Source organism: Botrytis porri, assembly GCF_014898465.1.
Source record: "Botrytis porri strain MUCL 3234 chromosome Unknown BPOR_013, whole genome shotgun sequence".
Classification (NCBI taxonomy): domain Eukaryota; kingdom Fungi; phylum Ascomycota; class Leotiomycetes; order Helotiales; family Sclerotiniaceae; genus Botrytis; species Botrytis porri.
The window spans coordinates 1,136,269-1,163,238 of record NW_024066087.1 but is presented as its reverse complement, the minus strand read 5'-3'; the positions used below and the strand labels follow the sequence as shown (position 1 = coordinate 1,163,238).

Genomic DNA, 26,970 nt, shown 5'->3' with positions numbered 1-26,970 from the left:
CTCATTAGTGTACTGTTGGCGCTCAGCCTGCTGTAAGTTTAGATCTTTTGCCATGTATGATATGAGGGTGAAATTATGAAACAGGCTTTGTCAGGGGAAAGATTTAATTGAGAAGAGATGCATAACAAGAATCAAAAGCGCAACTAAAACTCTTGGGAAAGTATAAATGGCAGAAACTAGCAGTAGTGGCCGGGTTGTGGTGACAACAGAGTGAGAATCTTACAAGATCATATTCAACGTAGAAATATCAAGTGAGCACAATAAAGGCATGGAATCGCTCGGAAAAGTATCAAATGATATTTCTCATTCACAACCTAGGTGTCTTGGGAAGATGCGGAAAATGGTGAAACTAACGCCCTCTGCTATATTCGCCAGATATCAATCTATCCAGCCAAGCTGAAGATATGTAGGGAGTTTGCTGTGACAGACACGTTATTTGGGTTGACAATATCTCGGCATACCCCGAATCTTGCGTGGCAAGTTCATAGAATCAATGAACCAGTATTATCATTCCATCTCATTCCGCACTTTCATACAATACAATTTCCATCGATAGGATTGTCTCAAAATGAAATGAACACCATACGCCGCCGAATCGACCCCAAAATTCTATGCCTAACTCATATATACCAGTGCTGATCGCCAATCGTTTGTTAAGAAAGAGTAATAGCACCTCTTCGATTGTCGCGGAAATGTAGGTAAGCTTGGAAACCGCAACCAACGATGAAAACCTATTGATTGGCACACACATACATTAGCTACGGAATTGCGGATGATTGGGGAGAGTTTACAACTGTCTGAACAGGAATCATTGGGTGCTTCAATCAAACATACCACATAGACAATAACAGCAGAAAAGACCGTAGCGGCGACCGCAGCCCCGTCCTCAGGGTCCTCTTTTCCACCCAAGAGTGCGTGGTTGTTACTCTTGAAGAGAGAGCCGATGATAGAGAGGATGATGACGGCAAATACTGAGATGACGATGCTACAGCACTAGTTAGAAATTGATGGAAACAAAGGCTAGACAGTAATCAATGAGGGCACGAACCAAGACCAAGCTTGCATTACTCCTACGACGGGCTTCATCTTGGTGGTGGCGGTGGTGGTGGTGAAGCTTTTGTTACGAGCAAATAGATATGAATAGAGAGAGGTGAACTCTGTGATAAGGGTGCGAGAGATTGAAGTTGGAAGTTGGTGGTGGTTGGTTGATGGACCTGGTTGAAAGTGTCGTCGAAAGTCGGCAAGTCGGAGCTTCGAGGTAAGTCTTGGCACTCGCTTCCTCGCGAAGCTTCAGACTTAAGTAGTTTTACTCCCGCAAGACCAACTATATCTTGATTAAAGTCTATTCTCACACTTTGAATCCTATGATATAATAACAATTCTGGGTTTCCCTTTCATATTCTTTATATTATCGACAATGAGCTTTTATGATGGTCATTTGTCATCCATCACAAGGGTATCCAAACGCAGTCTTAAATTCTGGTTGCAGAGCCAAATTTCGAGGCTTTCGAATGGTCCTTTTTCGTGATATGGTTTGTAAGGAAACTCAACGTCTGTCTTATCAAGCGTGATGATTCAATCATTCCATATTCTATCTCTGTTACTTGGTCCTTCCTACTTCCACTTCAATCAGAATAAAGGCATCATTTTATCAAAGTATCAGATGGTCAAAGCCACTACTTTGTTTTACACAGGAATGCTATAGGCATGCAAGCTTCCCAATTGATCACCATTGGCCTTGAAATCATTGGGACACCATACCACGATGGAAATTCAGGTCACGATGGAAACTCAGGTCGGACTGTGAGGACAACACCATCTAAACAGGAGTAAATCACGCAGCCACAGCTTGAACTCAGGCACACAGTCGTCACTTATACATCAGACGTCTAGTTCATAGATCGCTGGTCTATGTTACTTTATCCGAAACTGATGAGACGAAGTCCCATCGCATCGTGTCGTGAAAAGAATAGGCCAGTATGTTATATTTTCAAAAACGATTCAGTTAGCCCCTTTCTCATTTCCAGTAAAGCGGTCGATGCTGTGAACGTCACCAATTGTTGTTTTTATATTTAGTCAATATCACCTATCACCTAACTGTGCATAAATGGTCTGATTTGTTTGGATAAACAACATCTGCAAATCTTGGCCAAGCTTCTGTCAAAAAGCTCGAATTGACGGACACTGACTTTTCGAAAGCTTGACTTACAAACCATTACTGGAACGGACGGATGCCAAGAATTCCGTGGTGTATCGCTCGTATCTCGCAATTCGCTCAGATGGAGGGTTTGTTTATGAAACGCCGCCTCTGTGCTATTGTATCGAAAAGCTAATGGTGGGTGGACTCGGCAGTAGCCTAGCCGGTATCTTTGAACCTTCCATGGGCCAAGTTTTGGTGAATCCGGATTGCTTGATGAGCAAATGCGATAAAGTCCGGCAACCGTTCGCCCTCGGTATTAGCGACGGCGTTAACGGCATGCGGTCGTCTACTATCAATATACTTACTACTGCGCCTCTTTCATCTTTCATCTAGCATAGTTGCTGACGGTTGTACTATCACGGGCCACAGACAGCCAACGAATTTCATAACCACAGAATTCGTGAAACGAAACATTGAGATGGAGGTAATAAAATGCTTGGGGAGATTGAAGAGTAGCGCGCGGTACTTTCAAACACAAGATATTCCAATTTACTTTTCATATCATTAGGATCAACCATCATTCTCTTCTGGCTTATAAACCAGCATCCAGCAATCCTGCCAGCCATCAAAGCGTTCCCTTCATCCTCGTGTTCCCGGAAAAGAGTTCCGAATGATTGGCGCAAGGTTTTAAACGCTCGGATTTCAGGGGTTTCATCAACCAAACGAAAAGCTTAACCAATTAACCTTAGCGAGTTAGCTTTACCCCAAATCTCGACATATTGTACCCATGTCTCGAATCTTCTTTCAACCGTAGATGAACCATGGAGTAACATATCATAATACTATTGGATACCAGCAGGAAGAAAACCAAATCTACTTTTAATTTGCATCAATGTTGGCATGAAATGAATATGATTGCCTACAGCGAATTGGTGATACGTATCGTCGATATTTTGATCCTGGCTAGCAGTCAACCTCATTTCTATCACTCCCAATTTGATTGACATGGTGATCAATTTTAGAAGAATCAAGGCTAGGAGGTCGTAGCAACAAAATGATGAAACAAGCAGAATCTGCAAAAAATCCGAAGTACTTCCCATACTATCTACCTCCACTGAATTGAAACAGTCTTGCTATATTGATTCTAATGTACCGGCCCCGATCGTCTTTTGCTCATCAAAAGAGAAGTAGTGAGAACGGCCGTGGCCTTCGGGCCACAATCAAAGTGTTTGAATTGCGTACAACCTCAGCCCACTATTTCTAACGCTTGTACCTGCAGATGCCAACGATTTGCTGTATAAAGAATGGCGCAGCAGCTTGCCTGCAGAGGATATGCACCTTCAAAAGCTTTGTGGAACGGTAGGGTAATGTTTGGCAAGGCTACCTAATCCACTATCCAAATTTGATCTTTGTAGAGTGAATCCTTGGGATGGCACGATCCGATCCACAATCTGTGATTCATAAACCTTTGTTCTCTCCCCTCTTAAAACACTTGGTTACTTATCTACTACCTTCGTTCCTCAGAAATATAATCTTTCAGATAATTTCTTCAATACTCTCTTGAGTAGTGGAACACTTTCGCTTTGAACACCATTCACATCCATCTAACGTCACTTCCCTCTTAATGTTAGTCTTTATTTACACGCGAAAGCTTCTGTAACTTCAAATACTGACCTTTCTTTTTCAGTTCAACACCTTCCGATAAGAAAGTCTCCTGGTCGTTCAAAAGTTTCACATATACTTAAATTTCTTCTCACCATCAAGATGCGTTCAACGGTGATCCCATCAGTTCTCGTAACTGCACTCCTCGGTCTTGCGCAAGCACAAACAACAACTTTCCCAATAACCGGTACCTTGGGCAATGCGACCATCCCCGAAAACAATCCAGTCGGTCCAATCTATGTCGCTACTCTTCCAGACATGGAGTTCTTCAACCCAGATGACCCACGTGGTAACATTAAAGGATCTGTCTCCGCAACTGCCAACCCTGATGGTATCGGTGTTCAATTCCAAGTTCAATTCTCTAACCTCCCCACTAGTGGTGGACCATTCGGTAAGTTCTTCCATGATTAGCCATTTTCTCATTTTCACTCCTAACCTCCATCTCAGTCTACCATCTCCACGCCCACCCCGTTCCTTCAGACGGAAACTGTACAGGTACCCTCGGCCATCTCGATCCTTTCCTTCGTGGCGAAACCCCCGCTTGCAACTCCTCCCTTCCCCAAACCTGTCAAGTGGGTGATCTATCTGGTAAACACGGCAAAGTCACCTCCGATCCCTTCCAAGCCTCTTACGTTGATGAGTTTGCTTCCACGCTCGAAGGCTTGGGTAGTTTCTTCGGTAACCGCTCATTGACTGTTCATTTCGGAAACACTACCCGAATCACCTGTGCGAACTTCACCTTGTTGGATGGCGTTGTAGGAGGTGATTATGAGGGAAGTGCGAACAGCACGAGAGAAGGAGCAAATGGAACTGCTACAACTACTGGCGGTCCTGCACAGTTCACCGGCGCGGCAGGAAAAATCAGTGTTCAGAGCAGTTTTATAGCTATCATGGGTGCTGTTTTGGTGTTCGCACTTTGAGCAGGTGATATCTATATTGATATTCCGAAATGAAAGTAATGATGATAATATGGAGGAAAGGAGAGAAGTGGAGTTTTTGGCGTTTAAGATATCCATCATACCCGGCACAAAGCCTGCTTAATAACTGCAATAATGGACGAAATGGTTATTTTACAGAAGTAATTGCGAATTGGAGTGGTTAGATAATAGATAGATGGCTGCCTGGTGACAGGTGGTGATTTGTGCATAATTCATAAACGTATTGGCTTTGATTTGTCTGGTTTCCTGCGCTTGAGAATGCAAACATTATGTGTGAGGAGTATTGGAGGTACGGATGATTGCTATATGTCGGAGTAAGTAGTATCGGTACATTATGATTCTAGCCTACAAAACTACTTATATCTTCCGTTTTGCCATTCGACTCTTCAAGATTTTGCACATGCTCTTTTTATATATAGTACAACCATCATCCATAATCCATAACCAGGTTCCCATCCACGTCTCTACCTAGTTATATCCACCGAAGCCCCCAAACACCACATACTCCCTCCCTCTCTCCCTCCCTACCTTCCCTTCCCTTCCCACCACCTTCCAAGTACTTCCTTCCCCCCTCCTCCCTCACACCCCTTCTCGAAGCGAACCTTCCTTCGATACATCCTATCTAAACACAGATACATACATAAAAAAAACACAAATATCCGAACCCCTCACATTTCCTCGCCATCTTAGCAATCTCCAAGACTCCAAGTCTTCTCATTTTATTTCATGCTTAAGATCATCCCTGTCATTTATTGGAATCTACGATTTGCTGGAAAGTATAGTACTAAACCACTTATATTTAGTCGCTAGCATTTCTATACCAAAACTCACCTTATTTACTTTAATATTTAAATAGTATTATAGGACTTATAATAAACTCGTTTTCATATCTTAGAATTAAAAATTGAAACATTATCAATCTTCTCTTTTAATAAATTAGTCATATAAAAAATTAATCTGATTAAAGAAAATACTTTTCAAAATAATATTAAAATTTATCATCAATTTTATTGCAAAAACACAATCAAAATTTGATTCATCAACTTTACAACACATTAATTCTATCAGAAATTTTTCTAAAAATATATCTTCAAATTTTTGAATAACATCTTCTTCGAAATAACTCTATAATCAAATTGAAAAGATCATTAATCATTATTGAGAAAGTTATATATCATTGAACAAACTGAGTTTTAGTTTAGAAATGCTAGCGACTAAATATGAGTGGTCGATTGCTGTATATAGGTAGGATAGATATTCGAGTATGAATGTATAGCTGAGAATATTTAATCCCTTCGTTATATCGAACAACTCAGATGAATTCAGGAATCAGAATTATTATTGTTTTTGAATAGTGAGAAACTATGGGATCCTGTGGACTGTGATAACGAGAATACAGGTAGAAATCTTTTTCCCAACTTCGGATGTGTTTATTTAACACTTTGAATGTTGAATACGAAGGATGAATGGGTGTGCTGTTTCTATGCCTCTGGAAGATGAATGATCTCATTTATGGTTTCAGGGAGAATGTCTGGTCGGGCTCTAGGTATGTGTTCTTAGAAGATAGACGGTTAGTATATCGAGGTATCAGGGGTATATTCGGATGATGTCCTTCTTACTTGATCTAATACTATGGCGGCAGCGTTTTTTAGTAAAATGTGAGGAAATCTGTTCCATAAATAATATATGCACGAAGATAAATATGAAATTCGCAGAACGACAAAAATGATATTAGATACCATGACGGTCCTAATACAAGAATGTCTTCGTAAGAGGAATATTCGATTACTGAATTAACACCATCATACAAAGTAAATATATGTAACATATATCTTCATGTCAACTTTTCCAAACACCCTCCAATTCTCCCTCCATTTTCTCCACCCCCCCACCCCCCTTTCTCTCCAACTCCGACCCTCGCCGAAGATTAAATATTACTTGGGTATGTATTTATATATGTCAAACGTCCATATCCATATCAAATCCAAAATCCAAAATGTAAGTTAGAAAATAGAGATTAGCGACTAGCAGTATTCGCTTTCTCAACCATGTGAACCGCTCCCTCCTGCTTACTCTGAGTTCTCTGAGCCAAGACTCCTTGTCCAACCTCAACATTGGCTCCGGTGGACTCAGCATTCATGACACCATTACCATTTTTTGTCCACTCGGGACTATGTCTTGGGTCTCTGGCGCGAGGATCCGCACACATGCGATCAATTGATTCCAAAGACTGTCCCTTAGTTTCATAGATGAAGATGTAAGCGAACAAAGCAGATAGGAAACCGGTAGCACCGAAAATGAAAAAGACCTTGGCCTTCAAATTGGCATTTTCTTCGCCCACCAAATATGGGGTGACGAATGCAATGATGAAGTTCCAAAACCAATTCGAGGCGGTACTGAGAGCAACTCCACGACCGCGAAGAGCCAATGGAAACATCTCGCCAGATACGGCCCAGGCGGTAGGACCCCAAGTGCTAGCGAAGGAGAAGATGTGGACTAAGACGAATACGAAAAGGACCCATTGAGCGGCCTTGTTCTCGGTGAGTATGGTGCCGACAATGGCGATGATAAATTCGCAGATAGACATGAAGATACCGCCATAGATGAGAAGCGGACGTCTGCCGAATCTTTCAATGGTCCAGAAAGAGATAGGGGTTGAGAGAACGTTTACTGTACTGTGTTAGTTTACGCAGTGAGGATTGCCGGTAATTGAACTTCACTTACCAACGTTTGTAATTGTAGCCAAGAGGAAGACACTGGTCAGTCCAACTTGTGCGAAATACGTTGTACCATAGTAGAAAATAAAATTGACGCCAGCTATGATAATGGTTAGTGACATATTAAGATCATACTTAAGGTTGAGAAAGATAGCTTACTTAGTTGTTGCATCATTTGCACCATGGTACCGATAAAAGTTCTATAAAGATTACTTCCGCGATGGAAACCTCCGGTAAAGAGGTCTTTCCATGCACCGTTACCATTTGCACGCTCGATCCTAGTATCCTCAATCATAACCGCATATTCTCTTTCAAGGTATACATTGCCATCAGCGCGTCCACGCAACCTCCTTAAAGCAGCCTTAGCCTGTTCCTCTCTTCCCTTAGAGAGATACCATCTTGGAGATTCAGGGAGAATAAGAATTAAGCCGATAAAAAGGAAAGCTGCAAAGACAAACTGCAATCCAATAGGAATTTGGAATGAGGCGTTACTTCGGATATCTTTGGTACCTTGATTGACTCCCGAAGCGATGAGAAGGCCGATTGTGATTCCAAATTGATAGACACTGATACAAGCACCTCGAATCTTCTGGGGGCAAATCTCGGTTTGGAAAGCAATGATATTGGCAGACACAAAGCCGATACCAAAACCAGCAATGGCACGGCCGGCTGCCAGCATACCAATGACCGGATAAGCGACTTGGAGGACGACACCGACACAGTAGATAACGCAACCGATGAGGATAGTGTTACGACGACCCCATCTGTCAGACGAGTAGCCAGAGACAAGGGCACCGAGGAATGTGCCGACAGAAAGTAAGGAAACTATGACTGATTTGCCCCAGGTAGGATACATATAGCCCATGTAGCCCAGGGGATCAGTTGAGGGCTCACCATAAGCCAATTTGAAGTAGTCCACTATTATTGAGAGGTGGTTAGTATGTATACACAGATAGATAGTAAAGAATAAGCAACTTACTTCCAAGACAGCCGTTGATGTAACCAGCATCGTAACCGAAGAGGAAACCACCTGTGGCAGGGAAAGAACATCTGAGTTTTTCCGTGAAAGAAATCGGAGGGTTGTCATGCGGATGGACATCTCTGTCCTCGTTCGATTTATTGGATGCCATGTTTAGAATAACTTATAGATATTAATTCCCAATGAAAAATGAAGCGGACCGAGCTGAAGAGAAGATGCTCAGACTATATATAGCTATTGAAATGCGGAGATACCCCAGACTGCAAATTCATCTAATGCCATCTTTACCCACTTTATTCACATGACGTGCAGCACAAGTGATGACCTTGATGGTTGATGAATGAAGGATAACGTTGAAACTAAAGTAGTTCTCTCCACTTGGGGGAAACTCCAAGTGGAGATTTTTCATAGCACTATACCTCTTATTGGTGAGCTCTAAGGGACAAGATTCTCGGCCTTGTCTTGGCTCTTTTCTTCGTGGAAGACCGGTCATAACAGTAATTCTGAGCGTAGGCTATTAGGTCAGAATTGCCCGCTAGTCCATCATCTAGAGCTCGACCCCAACGCTAGTTTTTAGGTCTTCAAGTCAAAGAAATAGCTCGAACTACTCCACATACCCCAGAGAGTTCCGCTCATTTCCAGGATCTCACATCTACGTTACTAATCTTCCTGTAATGCATGATATGCTTTGACACCTATCAAAATGTTCGCAAATATACACAGACATGACAGCTGTATGATACATTCATTACAAGTCAACCATGAGCTGACGGTTTGTCTTAAAGATACGCCACAACCGTTGGCACTAGCCAAGGAGGGGAAAGTTCAGCATGAGCTAAAATAACCGACCTCTATCAACTGAGTTTAAAGCTAAAAGGTTTTCCAATCTAGGACTCAATGGTCCATAGACCAAGGGTTCGATAATAAGAACTCATTAGCAGATAAATTACTTGATTGAAGAGGAACGGTCACATGCACAAACTAGTAGCCAACCGTAATTGAGCTTTTGCATTACTGATTTTTAGTCCATTGGACGATTATGACTAGAATGGACAAAAGGAGGCTTATGATTCGTAGCCCCGTCATAGAATAGCTCTGATTGATCCTTAGTGCTGTGAATCAGCTCGATATTTATTCGTAACATTTCACCCAGATCAACACCAATTTCTACATCAACGAATCGCAACCGAGAAAAGGAAAGAAAAAGACATGTATGCCGTGGTATCTATGCGATAAAAAATGAAATCAAAAGAGGTATATCCAATTACAATACAAAGAAAGGGCGTTGCGGTTCAAAGGCCCATATACGCAAACCAAAACCCCCCCCCTTCCCAAGAAAGAAATAAAGAGAAAAGGCTCCGTGGAGCTAAGAAATCATATGGAGCAAGAGGTATTCTATTCATCATTGGTGGCCGTAATATTGCATGTTTTGAGGAGAATGTTGTAAGTTTTGAGGGGATTGACCATAGGAGGAAGAGCTACCCTGGGCACGACTCATGGGTACTTGCTGAAAGTTGGTCATAGGATCGACACTCAAAGAGTCGAAGCCAAATGTATTTTGATCCATCATATATGTCGAAACTGGAGGGGAAGTGGTGACGAGAGGTTGGTTCATTGAGAAACCGATAGCGGAGTGAGGTGTCTGATTAAAATTCTGATTGGATTGAGATTGAAAAGAATTGGGACCGATTGAAGCAAAGGCAGAATGGCGTGGAAGATCACCCTTGCTTTGAATAAAGCTACTGGTAGTATCAATAGTTCCAAAAGCTGAGTGGGGTTGATCGATTTTATTGCTGACAAAGGCGGTACTAATATATGACGGCGTAGGGTGATGCATATTGTTAAGGTTGTTAGCAGAATTCATTGAGCCAAACTGTCGCGGTTGGTTGGTTCGCTGAGCGCTATATGCATTGGCATTGGCATTGGCATTGGCATTGGAAAATTGTGGAAATTGTTCATTGGGGGTTCCTTGCGTCATTGGGGTGTGTGTCATTGAGTTTCCCATGACATACGTTGGTGAAGGGCCAGACGTAGAATAAAATGCAGGTTGATGGAAGCCTGCACTGAACTGAGGTACCATGGGGATGTTAGGTGAAATGCTTTCCATGCCATAAGGACTTGACTCCTCGAATTTGGTTTTGCCCATTGGAGTTATGGGTGTAAGATTTTGTTCGATTGGGCTGATAATCGTATCAGCATCAACGTTCTTCTGGTCAACTAGTTGAAGAATCGGTAAACTGATGTGCTCCATGTGTTTCGCCAGATGAACAGTAAGTTTTTTCCAAGTGGTGAAGGATTTACCGCAGAATTTACAGGGCTCATCCTGTGGTTTATTTGTTGTTTCGTGATGACATCTTTCCAACATCGCCCAAGCTTGCTCAGTATGTTTGGCCTTTTTGATAGCTGCTTTGGTCTTTTGTTTAGGCTCTGGCAATTTGTGCTCACGAACCAGATGCTGCAGGAAGTTGTCCTTTCGATAACAAGGATGTCTGCAATCTTCGATTTGACATATCCACCACTCCAAATGCCTGTGTCTCTCATTCTCATGGCGAACCCAGTCGGCTTTGCGTTTGAATGATTTGGGCTCCCTACACTTATCATATGTACAAGTGAATGGTTGCACATCTTCATGGACATGCTTTGTCCAATCTGAAGGTTTGTGAAATTTCTTGGATTTGAAGCACAATTGACATTCAAATTCTGCGGGAAGATTTCGAGTTGGTGGTAATGGGACACCTTTGGGGAAAGTTTCGCTAGAAAGAGCACCATCACCAAGGTTTGAATCGTCGGAAAAGTCTGTAACCAGTTGCAGCCCACCAGCACTACGATCATGTTCTCTGTTCTTTCCCTTGGCATCATATAACGTAGCACTTCCGCCCAATGCGATGCAATGCGGTCTTGCAGAACAAGTTTGATTCATAATGGCTTGCATGTGTTTCACCCGCTGATCAAGAAGATTCTTGTATCGGATTTCTTGCTGATGAGCAATGCGACTGACAAGCCAGCTGAATTTTGGATTCATGTCGGGATTTAGTCGCCTTACGTGCTCCTTGAAACCTTCATAAGTAGGAACGATTGGTTCTGATCGAGTAGGTTCCATTCTAATGTCACCTTCATCGCCTTGCTCATCATCTTCATCATCTTCAGACTCAGGCTCAACCTGAGGAGCCAAACTTGGAATGGGTGGGCCACCTTGTTTCTTCCAGAGCTCGCCAATAGCAGATATCGAGGTAGCAGATCCGCCTTCTCGAATCGACAGATCGCTTTTACTTCTAGTCCGCCCGCTGTCCTTGCGAAGGAAAGGTAGGTTTAGAAGAGGGCTTTTCGGAGATGCTGCACTCATAGAGCCATTGCGAGTGTGTGGGTTGTGATGTGCGCTTGTACCCACCGCAGTTCCGATTCCAGAAATTGCTGCTATTGCAGTATTGAGACTTGGTGTTGGCTTCTTGCCAAAGCTAGACGTTCTTGGTGGTGGCGCTAGATTGTTTGAGTTATTTTGCTTCTGCTTCATCTCCATCGAAGAGTCTTGCAAGTTTGAAGAGCTGCGAGTTCTCTTATTAAGATTACTATTACTTCTTACGCGTGTAACAGCGCGTTGTCCCAAATTTGAAAGATTAGTCCAACGTCCTGATCCTTTTCTTTCTGGCTTGATCGATAATTTTTTGAGGAGACTACCATCGGCCACGGCTTCATAGTCCATTAGGCTTGGCTCACTTCTTCGTCGCGTGCCCCAGGTTGCTGCACGTGAGATTATTGAGAAAGTATCTGCGTTTCCATTCCACTTTTGAATGGCATCGTTTGCCGTAGCTGGTGCTTGAAAGTTGGTGACTGTCATGTATGGTAGCGCAGGAGCATCATTGAATTGACGTATTTGGCTCATCAATTTCACATCGTCATCAGTTGGGGAGTCACCTTTGATGTTGTAATAAACTTGCCCATCAAGAAACCTATTCTCTCTAATGCTTGCGGCATCATCCACCGGTGCCAGATTAACTTCAGCCTGCTCAACCTGTACAGCATAAGTCGATTCTCTGGATCTCGGCACATTTGGATCGCTGGTTGAATTGCCTCTCTGACGCCACAATTGTACCTGTATGTTCGTGTCATCGATATGCCGTTGCTCTTCTTGTTCTTTCATATTGGGAATTTCAGCGCCGGAGAAAGCTTTTCGACTTTCAGGATCTAATCCCGCCAGACCTGTTGTGTCATTCGGACTCCACAGTCCTTCATCATTCCGCAATACGGTCGGCTTGGAACTCTGGTTGAAACTCTGGGATGGATATTGATAATCTTCAAAGTCGGGTTTCACTGGCTCCTTGTATTGATTCACATTCGGCGCAAAATCGCGCCTAGCCGAAGATTGTTCTTCGGCCCAATGCGAAACAGTCACATGCGGACTGTGGGAACGAAAATCCATACTGGTTGGTCCAAACCCTTCAGCGCTCGTGCGACTGCTGCCGCTATTCTCTGGCGTCAATTGCAGTGTATTAAGTGTCGATGTAAATTCTGGGAACGAAAATCCCGATTGATTGATCTCGTTGTCGATCTCTATTTCGTGATGCGTAATTGTTGAATAGATCTTATCATTCACCTCGCTTCTAGGGGAGGGTGTGTTTGGAATGCTTGTATTTTTGGGGCTGATCGGATAGTTCGAAGCTGTGAGAGCTTCTGGTGATTTTTGATTCCTAGTATTTGAAGATACCTGATGGGTAGCTTCTGTATACGCTTCCGTCGGGTTTGCTGTAAGATTTGATGGCAGTGAGTCTATTCGCTGCACGCCGGCGTCGAAGTCCACTCCAAAGAATTCGTCCTCGATTTCGCTATAGTCGCTACCAAAGTTGATGAATTTGGAAAGACTTTCCACCGGTGTACTACCAATGCTGTATGGACTTGTAGAATTACTGAGTGTATGCGATTGATTATATGGAGACAGGAGAGTAGGGTCAAATTGTGTGTTGGATATGTGATGTGTATTCAGGCAGATAGAGTCGGTCTCTTCTCGTGAGTATTGAACTTGAGCGTCGACTAAATGTGATGAGATGGAAGTGTATGAAGACATAACGTGTGGAGAATAAGGAGGCTATGTAATTCTTGGGGGTACGATGTGTATAAAAAGCTGTGGTCTTCTTATGGTAGACCTAATCAGCTATAAGTGTGGTCAACAGGTAACGAGCAAGGAACTGATCATGTTGTAGCCTCGGGGATCGGTGTTGCAGGTATTGTAGGTCTTATATGCAGGTCATAAAACTGCAATTGAGGTGAGCTGGTTCGCTAGATGATACCAATGAAGTAGCAATATGAAATAGTAAGAAATAAATTCAGACTGTTGGAAGTTTGGGGGGTGTGTAGTATCCGTATGGATGAATTGAAACTAGGAGTCGAATGTGTTCTATTCGTGAGAAAAAGTAATAGTATTAGTGATATGGGTGAGCTGACAGAAAGCTAATATAGAGGCTCCTGCGAGATGGTATGGGAAAAGATAAAAATGGATGAGGATGAACGATTGAAAGGGGAGTCGGAGGGGTGAGGAAACCCTTTTGCGGGAACTGGGGGGTGTGGTACTAAATCGACAGGACGAGGACTGGGAGCTGAGGGGGCGTGCAGCGATTAACTTTTAGGCGCGAAGGCTAAGATAAGCAATGTTCCAGGTTCGACACAAGCAGTGCTTGTTCCAGTGATGAGAAATCCAATCTAATGGGAAGAGTGGTGATGGTTGTGGCGGGTGGGCTTTGTATTTAATTGAGTCGAGGTCAGGAAACAATAGCTTTTCTCAAGCATTGACAAACGATGACATCGACAGAGGGTAGGGAACTCGTAGAGGGCGAATTTAAAAGTGTTGAAGTTGTTGTTTGTTGTTGGTGTTCCAGAGAGCTGGAGAATGATAGTAGAAAGCCTTTTTTTTTCTCCAACTTGATCTGTCTATAAATTTCCTAGTTTCCGCGAGCTTCTTTGAAAGCTAAGCAAGATGACAGGGACTTGGTTAACGGGAGAAGAAACGGATTCACATGCCCAGGAACAAGGGCCAGCGATTGAATCCGGAGTTTGACGACGAAGTAGAAAATTTTGACGCTGAAGCAATAACAGCAAGAATTCAAAGAACAGCTAGACTGTATTAGATGAAAAACGGAATAGTCTAGTAAAAGACGAGCAGGTGGAGCAAAGTTGAATGGTGGAGGAGACAGCAAGAATTAAACGACCTTGGGTCTTGACTGCGCGCAATCTTCCCAGCACAAATATAAAAAGATAACCAGGCGATCTCATGGATACTGGTACAAAGAGTGGGTTGGGTGGGTAGGGTGAGAGTGGAAACGCACAAGCGGGTAGGGCACCTTTACTTGGGCTGATCATGATCAAATACCGTCAATTCGGCCATCACTACGATGTAGAATCATTTGCCATTCAAATCTACAAGGGAATGTTCAAGGGGTCCTATAACCCCATCATGATTTACGAGGTATGAAAGGGTCATAAAGCTTCATCAAGGGTGTCGAAAACGAGACATTCTTCAACATTTGTTGGAATTCTAAGTCACGAACCATTATCTTCATGCCTACTCTACCACTCCGTATAACAAAGTACAGCTCAAGGTATACAAATCCATTTAATGGAGCAAGGCAGACCAAACATTCATTCATTCGACTAAAGCTTCGAATCAGCCCGACACTTCTAAGTCATAGTCTTTTTCGTGACATGATAGAGCAAGTTGGTATAATAGGTATGACGGGGAAAGCGGCTGTGTACATTCTATGATGTAAGGAACTATTCATCCAGACGTAGCCATTTCTTTCAATCGTCTTTCGGAACATCTATTATACATTTGCACAGCCAGCAAATGCATCATTCATTCGAACAGTCGAACCCAAGCGTAATTCCTTTTTACTTTATTCTTCCTCCTTCCTTCAAAGTCCTCTCATCTCTCCGAAGACGAGCTCCCGAGTTCCTGCATCTAAAGTACGATCCCGATTAGAAAAACTAAGAAATGTTCAGAGGATCCCAATATCTAATTGGTTCGTCCGTCCAGTAAGGTTACTTTGGGAGAAAATGGGTTGGCTTCACGTTTCAAGAGGCTTAAGTCTCAAGGGTATCAACCATTAACTGGTCTTTTTCAAGCGAAAGGAAGGTCTTAACATGGGGGACCTCAAGATGGGGCCGTAAGCACAAGGACCGTGGGCGCTTACACAAGACGGAGGGAGAAAGTCGCGACCCATTTTCGAGCCATTCTCCACCAGCAAGTTAATAGAATGGTTAGAAACCCATCAATCGAGATTATCTAAAGCTTAGAAGAAATCAAGAATGGCCAAGATACCAGTTCATATGACATGCCCCTTCATCGTTCGCTTGTCGTAACCGTACAGCCGCCGAAGACAAACAAGGTGGATCAGATCAATTCAAACAAAAAAAACCTGGGAGCTCAATCCCCTCCATGTTCTCTTTTCAGTTCTTCCTTTTACATCCAATCATATATCCTAAAAGTTCAATAAAATAATTGCACAGCCTTGATCGGATAATATCTGGCAATTTGTCTCTTCGATTGAAATGATCCATCGTAGCCGTTTCTTTAATTTAGTTCTTTGACTCTACGTCTGACAGTCATCTATCAACAGCCTTGTCCCAGTGATCCATACATATCATCTTCCAGCTTCCAGCCTGTTTCACAAACAATATGGCGTTCCTGCTGCGGTTAAAGTTCAGAGGACGGAATGCTTCGCCCACCCACACAACGGGCTGAGCATTTCTCTTTCCTTTCACCGAATAAATCTGAGAGGACGAAGAAAATAACATGGAGCCAGATCTAGGATTTCCAAAAGATTCAGAATCTGGACCCCAATAGTTGAAAGGTTTATCTCTTGAATAGAATCAGAGTCTTTACATTCCTCACGAGTGCCGTAATAAGAGGGAAGTTTGGAAAATGAAGGGACATGTCCACGGCAACTCAACCTCGAGCAGATTTCACGTCATATTTTTTGCTGTTACATGATGTTATTATAAGAAATGTCTGTCATGATCACATCCCATCTTTATTCTGTGTCTTGGTATTCATCTTCTTGGACTTCTTTTATTTTTACAATTTTCATCGCTCAAGTCACAACGATTACAAACACTCCTTACTTCTTACCTACACTGCTCTTTGGCTCGGGAACATCCACAATATGGAAGGTGCAGGGTGAAACCGCGGCCGGTACTCGGCCAAGAAATGTGTCAATGATGTTTTGACTGCCGACCCCACTGCTTCATGCTTCACACTTGTCAGTCCGAATTTCTCATAATGTCTTTCTCTTTCTATGCGGAATTTCAGATTCTCGGGAATCCTCGGGAGTGCATGCCGATGGCTCAGTGCATTGATTACACAAAATCCTACCGGGCTCACCGGGTACGCAACCGAAGACATAAAATGTGAATTTGGTTGATGAGACCGGATCAATTTCCGTGATCGAGTCGATATCTGGGGTCGAAGAAAAGTACGTGTTCAGCCAACGTCAAACCTCTCTTGCCAAAGTCTAGGCTCCCTTCATTGCAAGTCTCAACTTCGGAATCGTAACTCCTACGGGAAACTTCTGGTCTCGTTAGACGTATGATACGTCCACTCGTCTCTAGATTTATTTCGACATGAGAAGTATCAGGTAGAGTTAATGTGCAATCTAGGTCTAGGCATCATCACTAATTGAGAGGGTGTCGAACCAATCACTGAGGTGTGAGATGATGATCTCAATCAAGTAGTCAATCACATATCTCACACTTTTGTTCCAGTGCATATCCTAAAAGAATTGGTTCTAAATTGACCATTGAATATTATAAAAATGTCTTCGGTTATCTATGAATAGTCCCATCCAAACATCTTTGTAGCTCGGCCTCGATATTCACAGGGTTCCTCGTTCGCGATCTTTGTGACCTCGCAGTAAAGATGATGGTCTGCTTTGTTATTATCTTCATCCAAATATGAAGAGGCCAAATCTATCAGTCTATAGCAAACTCCTACACCCCAGATCATTGCTCCAGAAGCAATCATCCGAAAGATTACATCAATTAGACACATTTCTTGCGTCACTCTCTTCTGCTCTCATCTTACACCCTTTATTCTATCTTTTCCATATAAATCATTCATCTTTACTATAATCTAGATTTGCCATACACCATCTCAACTCCTTTTCCCCCTTTCCTTAACACACCTTACTAGCCCCACCATTCTCAAATATCCCCTCATTTACTCATCACCTCATACTATAAATCTCCAAACCTCAAGATCTATCCATCACTCTGTCAAGCTGCCAGCATATTCGATTTCAATTCCCGTGATCAAAACATTTTGGTGCACTTAGAGTGAATCTACATGTAGCAAAATGAGATTGATACATGCACAAAACCTCAGAGATAATCAAGATTTGAGAGAAAAGCTTTCTCTTCCATCGTCTAATCCATCAATAGATCAATTTGTGCGTTATGAACAGAAGTCCCTTCTCTTTCGGCTTAAGACATGAATTTCCCCGTCTAGAATGTTCACCTACATGGTGTTGAGAAGAATAAATACCTACATAAATCCAAATAGTCACAATGATTACATGTTGATCTCACTGATACTCAGACTTACGTACTTGAGATACGAATTTGAATTGCCAAATCCTGTGACTTCCCTTTCTATACTACATTCACTGACTCCAACCAGGCTGTCTCACTCTTCCTCAAACCATCCGCTCGCTTCGCTATCCAATATACCTAGTTTTTCACTGTATTTAACCTCGCACTCATATTGACTCTAGCTAAAATATCCCTTTCCATAGTTCCCAGTATCCATCAATTTTGAATCCGCCTTGAAGTTTAACGCATTAGACATATAGTTGCTAGCCATTTGGGCCAGAAAGATACCCATAGTTCATAGAACACATCCTCTTAGCTCTTTCTAAAGTACCGCACAGTTCCCTAGGGTAGGAGAAATAAAAACCCATAAATCACAACCAATACTTTACTTTACATTCCATCATTTAATTTCATACCAGCATCAACACCTCAAGAACAACAGAATCTAGAATTTTCTGCGTGTTTGATAACACAGCAGCATAATAGCTAAACGATACAGCCTACCTAGAATATACTCACGTCCACATAAATAAACTACAACACCGACCTAGCTAAAACAAATACACTTCCCCTCAAGATCCCGCATAATCTCCTCCTCAGACCCAATCCCTACATTCCCACACCCTCAATAACATCCACAGCCCTCCCATCTACCCTTTTAAATCATGCAACTCTTCTCCCCCAACCTCCCCCTCACAATCAAAATATACACTTTACATTTCTCCATCCACCCGGTGACTTTAACTACCCTCAACGCATATGTATTCCATTCATCGTAATGCCGACGCAAACAAAATGTGCGCCTGTATTGCACTTCGCAGAGCGAAAAAAGCCCTCTCAGCACAGGCTTCCCATCCTATCTTATGTTCTAACAGTTCGGAGGTCGTAAAAGTTATCTGAAGATGGAATTTCGTCATTAACTTCCAAGTTTTCAGATCGAAGTCTCGTCACCAAAATTCGGGGTTTGTATCTGGGACTAGATCGTCCCGTGGGCCATCGGAGCTCATTCAAAACAACGTTTTTTTAATCAAAAGAAACAATTGTTCTAACTTCCGGTACCAATATACAAATTTGTGTTTGACCACCTAGAGTCGTTGTTTCTTCGATTCTCCCAGACTCTTGACGAACTTAAGCAGCTCTGTTTGATTTTTGGGTGACAGTTGATGTAGAATTATAGCCTATGATTTTTCGGACATATCGAAACGACGTGAGGTGGAATTACTTTATAGAAAAGAGGTTGAACTCTCAATACTGAATCAGGAAAGACAGGGATAGGGGGTTCTGTCATCTCTGAAGAAGAAGAAGAAGTTCAGGATGATTTTGTAGTCAAGATCATGATACTGAGTCAGGAGAAGGCAGATACCTGCTCGGTAGATGAACAAGAATATGGAAGAAAGGTGTGTACAAGAGAGGTGATTAGGCTGCAATTGTCTATATACCAGTAAGTAAGAAGGCTTCGCGATTACAGCTCTCTGAATCATAATAGAAAATAAAACACAGTACGGCTGTTCTACGTGTGCCACGCACTGGCGTTTTATAAATCTGGAATATGAAGTAGACCATATATGACGAAAGGTATGTTTTATGTGTGTGCCCGAAAGGTTTGAAACACTTGTCTAGGACTTGGGAAACGCAATGAGACGAAATTGCACTCTGCGTTAGAGGTCGAGATTGGTGAACTTCAACCGAGGACTAGAAAATGTCGAATTAAAACGCAGACGCAAATAAGTAGTCTCATAGCCTTTGATACTGTATTATAGCTTGATTTGATTTAACTATATATCATATCTTAGTCAAAGGGTATTCTTCTCAAACCTTCATTTCCCATCCTTTTCTTCATTTCCTGGCCTGCTGCAACACTACTCGGTACTTTAATTCCGCAACAATCACCCCAACTATTCATTTGATGAACATGCCTCATTCCGTCATGCATAACGACTACTTCTCCCCCCTCCGCGTCATCTTCTTCATTGGGAACCCCATACTCTTCCTCTGTGCTCATACCATCCTCAGCTGGTATCAGAGAGCCAAAAAGGAAATGTTGCATAACAGGTAGTTTTTTGAGAACCTCGGCCACAAACATTCTTCTCATACCATCTTCGACTTTTGTCCAGTTCTTCGCTGAAGATATATCGTCTAACATTGGACTGTGCCACCGCAGTCCTTCAACATTCTTAACGCTATTAACAAAATTAACTTGTCCTAAGTACAGATATTCATTGCCATATTCTTCCAATATAAGATTTTGATGAATCGACAAAGGTCGGATGTACGGATGATGTAAAAGTTGAGAAGCGCCAAATAGGAATGGAAGAAATTGATAATCGTCGAGTCCCCATACTCCGTGCGAACCTGCCGGCTCGAGATAATACGTTTTCTGTATAAGCCTCATAAGCTCCAAATATCGTGTAAAGACTTTCAAGACCAGCGCGCGGAAATCTTGACGAGTCACTATTCCAAGTTGATATAAACATAATAACCATATCATAAAGTTCAGCTCATGTCCGGATCCATAATCGATTCTGGTGCGGTTCCCGAAAGATTGTAAAAAGTATGTAGAGACTTCGGCGATGGCTTCATCGGATGAAACACCCAATTGTGTATGCCATCCACTATGCTCTTTTGTAGCTAAATCAAGAAAATCGCGGAAACCTTTGTTGCCAAATCTTGAATCACCTTGCTCTTCCGGTGGACTTCTTTGGACCACATCCTCAACCTTGTCTAATATTTCGAGAATAGTGGTAACGGTGGAGCTGAGGTCGGCCTTAGCAGTCGCTGAGACTGGTGTATCGATGACTGAATCTGTTAGACCAAAGACAAATGCTAAGAGCAATTTGTAAGTAGGTGATTGAAGGAAGAGATCATGATCCTTGGGTGATAGGATTCGTCTCGTAGGCTTGCAGAATTTCAAGCTTGACTGAGCTGGAGGAGATGGTAGATCTGGGGTCTCAGGGACGGGAAGAGGATTCGATGGTGCATTTCGCTTTTTTCGAGGTTCTAATTTTGGAAGACGATCGCGCAGGTTGGGGATACCTGTAGTAAGTCCATTCCCTGAACTTTGTATCTGCTCTGTGGTTGAAGACATCTTGTAAATGCTTGGTATTGTTGATGTTGATTACAGAGAGGAAGTGGCATGGCAAGCTCGAAAGGTATCGACCCCACGGCACTGCCAGGGACTTTGGGCTATTCCCAAGGAGTGTTTAGCGCACATTGCGATAACGATAACAAAAAATTGCAATTCAATTTCAACAGTGCAAGCGCATTCATTGTTGAAGCTCTGCTCAAGCTTTGAAAGATTTCAATCACATTCATAATAAACTTGGACTTCACATCTACGCTTCCCCATACAAAACAAAATGGTCAGCTCAACCGAACCTACAACTATTCTATCGCCTCTCCATAGAGTAGATGGTTCTGCTAGCTTCTCCCAAAATGGTTATACTATCATTGGCGCTGTAAACGGTCCTATCGAGGTTCAAAGGCGTGATGAGTTACCAGAAGAAGCGGCTATAGATGTTATAGTGAGACCAGCTGCTGGCGTTGGAGGTTCGTAAATCTGATAGAAATGCTGTTTGATTAACAGACTTGGAACTGATTATGTCTTAGGTACCAGGGAGAGACATCTTGAAGCAATCCTTCAATCTTCTTTGCGCCAAATAATCCTCATCCACAATTTTCCACGAACCCTCATTCAAGTTACATTACAGATTACCAGTACACCTGAAAATGATACTGCTTGGTCAAAACTTGTACAGGCCAGCTCGGTATGTGTGCCACACTCTTGTTCTATATTTCGATTACTGATGATCATTTAGAACCTTCCATTACTCCCTGCCCTCCTTCAAACGTCGGTTCTGACCCTATTATCCGCTTCTATACCACTTTCTATGACCATGACATCAGTATTGCTAGCCTTGAAGAATACCGAGAAAGGCCCAACTATAACAGAAAATCCTACTCCTCTGGATTGTCAAGATGCTGCTTCTGTCCATGTATTAGCATTCACATCACACGGGGAGCTTCTTGTTGCAGAAAGTGAGGGAAGTTTCGATTTGGATGAATGGGAAGAAATATACGAGCATGGAAAGGGTCTATGCTGCAAAGGTCATGGATTGGCGGAGGACGATATCTTGCATGAAGATGGGCTTGAGAATGAGGCACCTTCAAGCATGATGATGTTCGTCAAATCGGCAGTTCAAGAAAAGGTTGCAACCGATCTCCATTGGAAAGGTTGAAAATGTTCTATCAATACTACCGCTGTCATCCAAATGTCAGGACCGTAATATGGTTTCATCTTGGATACGGGATTGGGGAAAGCCCACACGTGAAAATGGATACGAGGGCTGGTGCCGCATATCGAAACGACCTATGAACGCGATATGAGTTGGGACCAAGGTCATTTTCCTGAGTACCAATTATGGGAGAGATGTGAACAAACAATGTTATCCGAGGCATTAAAGGATGTGTGTATCGGGTATTTGATACAACATGTCAAGGTCCCACGTTTCATCCTCCGTCGACCATTCCCGATAAAGGTAGCAAATTCAAAACGTTCTCTGGAGATGAGTATGCAAGTCGAGTCAGACCAGGAAACCCACCAGGAAGTGCTCAATTGCGATTGCAGATTGGCGTAGGGAGTTGTGTACTTTTTTGAGAGTAAACTCCCGTGCCACAAGTTGATCAGATGAAATCTAAAATATAATAATACAATACTCGCCAGCAGAATCAATCCGCGATGAAATAAGTCTTTCAATATCATCATGCTTACTAGCAATTGATAGTATTTTGTGATATCAAACATCATGCTTGTTTCTTTGCACATTTTATGTTACTAGTATTGCGAGTTACCTATGCTTAATGCTGACCTTGGACCCCAACTGAAAACGCTAGCTTGGATCCTTTCGAGATTCAAAACTCGCCTCCATATTTGACGATCATAGTGGGGGATGAAGTGGCAGCTGTAACCGGTTTCGAAGGTGCAGTGTCCCATTGTGAAGGCAAAACGACATAGATATCGAGGAAAGGAATCTGGAGAGGGGTATCGTAACTAGACTAACTCACTTCATATAGAAAGGGAAGTCTTGTCAGTGGGAGTATTTTTCTCTTCTCTCTAGTCTTCACCAACAGACCAACCTGTCGTTTTAGTACTCGATTCTTTCAGCAAAGCTCCGGTAGCTTGTGCGTTTTAATTGCCTCTTTTTTCTTTTTAGTTGTGGGTTTTTGAACCGTTGTATTTTAGCACATTTCTACTTTTAATATTGGCTTGGTATTGCTTGTTTTATTCGGCGTCAGTTTACTTCTCTTCTTCTACTTCTCCAACCGATCGACCCTCCAAGTTTAGACGACAGTCTCCTTTCCCACGGGCAGATATCTTAATCTTCATTTGTTGTTATTTCTTTGACTATTTTGGTTTCGTTCTTCTGCACGCCGAATCACTGTCACCTTAGGGAAAATCATCACCAGACACGAAGCCCTACATTTTCCACGCTTTCACAAAAGTGGGTTACAACAAGCTGCCGAGACGCAAGATTTATCACATAAGAAGCTTATAGAAAGGCTTAATAGTTTCGCTTACTACATTAAGGTGAGTCTATTACTTCATTTGTGGAGTTAAGACGGGATGGGCTCAATGGGGACATTCATACATCCTTTATCTGGAAGGATATCCATATTTGTATCTTCTATGTGTGGGGTAGAAGCATATTGAAGGTCGATATTGAGGATTACCTAGGATTGGTGGAAGGATTAATTGAGAGCCAGCATTGGGGACCAATAAGTTTTGAAATGGAAGAAGACTGACTGACTTGAGATCATTTTTGGTAGTCAACAGCAAGATAAAGATATATCATATCTCTTTACGACTTGGCAAGATTTGTACGACTCGAGACTAAAATCTATATCACATACATTTTCACAAGCCCGCCAACCTGCCAACTATCAATCGACGGAATAAGGCCACGATCAGAAACCACACCTGGCGATACAATTTATATAATACATACTACCCACCTTTCCAAATACCTCATGGTAAACGATACATCCACTTCTTACCTCCGTTGTATCCGAAATCCAATCTTTACGGACAATCCGATACGGACTGTTGGTCTCTTTCATCAAGACTGTCTGTGCAAAGAAAGGTCGAATCCACAGCCAACAAGCCTCCACAAACTGAAAACAATCAATTCCCTTCGTCCCTCATTCCATCCTCTCTTCTTATTCCTCTTCTTCTCCTCGTTTTTCTTCTCCTCGACTCCTTTTTATACTTTGTTTTCCTCTTGTCAGACCAGACAACCAAGGAGCTGTATCAGAAAGAGAATCACGGTTGAATCTCTTCAGCCGTCTCCTTCGACTCCATCTTCTCCTTCTAGAAACCTCCAGTCGATCGATCAGATTTCGACCTAGATTGCATTATCTACAATCTCCAGGGCTGTTCTGTGCTCCGTACTATCCATTTACCCAGCATTTATCCTGGACCTCCCCAACACCCAATCGATAATAATAGTTTTGTTTGATAATCCTTGCATGAACCAATCACGCTCGAGAATTGGTCGGCATTTACGACACAATTGACCGACATCCGGCCTCCGACTCAGAAAAACAATTACTCAAAACCCCATTTGGCATCATCATCATCATCCACAATGTCCACATCCGACATTCGCTCTCCAACTTCGATTCATCCTGCTCTTACTAATAAGTCCAATGATCCCCCACAATCTTCTCAGTCCGTATTTGATGAAGCTGTTACTCCTTCAGCTACGGCTCAATCCTTTTTGGGTTTCAATGCCTTGAACTCGAAACTTTATCTTGAAGAAAACCTCCGACGCGAACAGGGCACACACTTCGGTTCTTTGAATGCCATTGATACCAACTTCCCAGATAATGATCCTTCCGAATCATCGACTGACCCATCCACAACTTTTTCCGCTGCAACAACGATAGGAAGTGACTCGGCTTCTGTTCCGTCATCACCGGTATTTCCTACGCGGGCTTCCCGAACTTTTCATAATCATTGCCAGAACGCTCTATCCGTCGACGCTGTACCCCGCCAGACTATTATGAAAGCATTGGCATCGTCGAAACAGCACAATCCACAAAACCTTTCTTTAGCAAACATGAAATCACCATCTACTGAGAGACCGAGGACTGCCTCATCGCAGAAACTCAATGCAGCAATATCGGATTTGGCACAGCGAAACACTCCGGTTACAGCTCGATTTCCCTCGCTACAATCACCATGCTTTTACCATCAACGATTCGATGACGCTGTCAATATCGATAAAGTGCTTGAAGAGATCAACGGAGACGAATCAATGTCACATTCTCGACTCATGGCAACGGCTACTGGCGTGCGAGAAGTTTCTAAGCAATTGCAAAGACGTCCTATCAAGAGAGCTGTCCGCAATGTTATGATTGTTACAAAGGCTAGAGATAATCAATTGGTCAATTTAACCAAGGATTTAGCACTTTGGCTCATGAGCACTCCACGATATGGCTCAGACTTGGGTGTTAACGTTTACGTTGATGCGAAGTTGCGCAATTCGAAGCGTTTTGGAGCAGCAGCTTTGATTGAATCACAACCTCGATTTCAACATCTTTTGAAATATTGGTCACCAGATCTTTGCTGGAGTCAACCGGAGAAATTCGACCTCGTTCTCACTCTAGGTGGGGACGGCACTGTCTTATTTACTTCGTGGCTCTTCCAACGCATTGTTCCACCCATTTTATCCTTTAGTCTTGGTAGTCTTGGCTTTTTGACTGGATTCGAATATGATCGTTTCAAGGAACACTTAAACAAAGTTATGGGAGAAGAAGGTATGCGAGTTAACCTTCGTATGCGCTTCACATGTACGATATATCGGGATGGAAAGGAACAAGGTCAAGATGCGGTAGAAGGCGAACAATTTGAGGTCCTCAACGAACTCGTTATTGACCGAGGACCATCCTCTTACATCTCTAACCTCGAGCTATATGGTGACAATGAGCTTTTGACTGTTGTTCAAGCCGATGGGTGTATTTTCTCGACTCCTACTGGCTCAACCGCATACTCATTATCTGCTGGTGGTTCGCTTGTCCACCCAGATATTCCTGCCATCCTTCTCACACCGATTTGCCCTCACACTCTTTCATTCCGGCCAATGATTCTCTCAGATACACTTTTACTCCGAGTATCCATTCCACGCAATTCTAGAGCCACTGCTTATTGTTCATTCGACGGAAAGGGTCGTGTTGAGTTGAAGCAAGGTGACCATGTTACTATTGCCGCTTCTCAATATCCATTCCCTACCGTGGTCAGCTCTCCGTCGGAGTGGTTTGACAGTGTATCCAGAACTCTTAGATGGAATACTCGTGGTGCTATGCAAAAGGCGTGGGACGGTACCGAGGAAAATCAAGAAGAAGAAGTCGAATGGGATATCGATACTGATTCGGCCTGTTATGGCAGTGAAGATAGTAGTCTCAGCGCAAGTCCCTTGAGACGACAAATGAGCATGCTTGGCATGTAAATGTTTTAATTGCCTTGCAATTGTCTCTGGCTATATGCGAATTTGTTGTACAATTCCCTGTCTTTAATAGACATGCACTACTAAATATTGCATTATTTAATACCCTTTTTCTCATATTCAACCCGAGATCAATAAGATATGATGTGGATTTTTTTCATTTAGAACTTGAAGGCGTTGGTTTTTGCAAATGGGGCGAATAGGTGTTGGAGATTTTAGAGATCCATCAAAGAATATATATTTTAGGACTATTTACAGTAGCTACGACTTAGATACGAATGTTATGACTTTTGCTAGCCAGTTTGTCAGCTGATACATTTTATACTCGTTGAGTTTTCATGAGTTCTTTTGTGATGTGATTCATAGGTTAATGTGTGACGTGTGATGTGTGGGTTTTGATTCCCATTTTGTGATTCATAATGCTTTGATTAGGTGAGTCAATAAGAGAGGAAATGAGTGG

The 26,970-nt window shown here is 42.6% G+C and overlaps 7 protein-coding genes across 7 annotated transcripts; 3 read left to right on the top strand and 4 right to left on the bottom strand.

Annotated features, from left to right (window-relative positions):
- Positions 1 to 278: 278 nt before the first annotated feature.
- On the bottom strand, positions 279 to 1,315 carry EAF01_009254 (uncharacterized protein). The gene is made up of 3 exons (XM_038917510.1): positions 1,049 to 1,315; positions 835 to 985; positions 279 to 731 (listed from the first exon to the last, which is right to left on the bottom strand). The coding sequence occupies exons 1-3, from the start codon at positions 1,084 to 1,086 to the stop codon at positions 654 to 656; spliced, it is 267 nt and encodes an 88-aa protein (XP_038767115.1). The 5' UTR covers positions 1,087 to 1,315; the 3' UTR covers positions 279 to 653.
- A 2,589-nt stretch (positions 1,316 to 3,904) lies between these two features.
- Positions 3,905 to 4,722, top strand: EAF01_009253 (uncharacterized protein; the record flags this gene model as incomplete). Its single annotated transcript, XM_038917509.1, has 2 exons — positions 3,905 to 4,193; positions 4,250 to 4,722. 2 exons carry the CDS (start codon positions 3,905 to 3,907, stop codon positions 4,720 to 4,722), a joined length of 762 nt encoding a protein of 253 aa, XP_038767114.1.
- A 2,035-nt stretch (positions 4,723 to 6,757) lies between these two features.
- EAF01_009252 (uncharacterized protein) lies at positions 6,758 to 8,587 on the bottom strand (the record flags this gene model as incomplete). Its single annotated transcript, XM_038917508.1, has 4 exons — positions 6,758 to 7,410; positions 7,465 to 7,557; positions 7,617 to 8,375; positions 8,437 to 8,587. The coding sequence occupies 4 exons, from the start codon at positions 8,585 to 8,587 to the stop codon at positions 6,758 to 6,760; spliced, it is 1,656 nt and encodes a 551-aa protein (XP_038767113.1).
- Positions 8,588 to 9,838: 1,251 nt separating this feature from the next.
- EAF01_009251 (uncharacterized protein) lies at positions 9,839 to 13,495 on the bottom strand (the record flags this gene model as incomplete). Its single annotated transcript, XM_038917507.1, has 1 exon — positions 9,839 to 13,495. The coding sequence occupies one exon, from the start codon at positions 13,493 to 13,495 to the stop codon at positions 9,839 to 9,841; it is 3,657 nt and encodes a 1,218-aa protein (XP_038767112.1).
- Positions 13,496 to 19,798: 6,303 nt separating this feature from the next.
- Positions 19,799 to 21,094, bottom strand: EAF01_009250 (uncharacterized protein; the record flags this gene model as incomplete). The annotated part of the gene is made up of 1 exon (XM_038917506.1): positions 19,799 to 21,094. One exon carries the CDS (start codon positions 21,092 to 21,094, stop codon positions 19,799 to 19,801), a length of 1,296 nt encoding a protein of 431 aa, XP_038767111.1.
- A 271-nt stretch (positions 21,095 to 21,365) lies between these two features.
- EAF01_009249 (uncharacterized protein) lies at positions 21,366 to 22,244 on the top strand (the record flags this gene model as incomplete). Its single annotated transcript, XM_038917505.1, has 3 exons — positions 21,366 to 21,555; positions 21,616 to 21,773; positions 21,825 to 22,244. The coding sequence occupies 3 exons, from the start codon at positions 21,366 to 21,368 to the stop codon at positions 22,242 to 22,244; spliced, it is 768 nt and encodes a 255-aa protein (XP_038767110.1).
- Positions 22,245 to 24,650: 2,406 nt separating this feature from the next.
- On the top strand, positions 24,651 to 26,513 carry EAF01_009248 (uncharacterized protein; the record flags this gene model as incomplete). The annotated part of the gene is made up of 1 exon (XM_038917504.1): positions 24,651 to 26,513. The coding sequence occupies one exon, from the start codon at positions 24,651 to 24,653 to the stop codon at positions 26,511 to 26,513; it is 1,863 nt and encodes a 620-aa protein (XP_038767109.1).
- Positions 26,514 to 26,970: the final 457 nt, after the last annotated feature.

Bases quoted from the DNA above. Each gene is read 5' to 3' on its own strand.
- EAF01_009254 (XM_038917510.1), bottom strand. From the start codon at position 1,086: ATGAAGCCCGTCGTAGGAGTAATGCAAGCTTGGTCTTG. The intron at 986-1,048 runs GTTCGTGCCCTC...CTAGTGCTGTAG, and splicing joins GTAATGCAAGCTTGGTCTTG to CATCGTCATCTCAGTATTTG. The intron at 732-834 runs GTATGTTTGATT...GCCAATCAATAG, and splicing joins CTGCTGTTATTGTCTATGTG to GTTTTCATCGTTGGTTGCGG.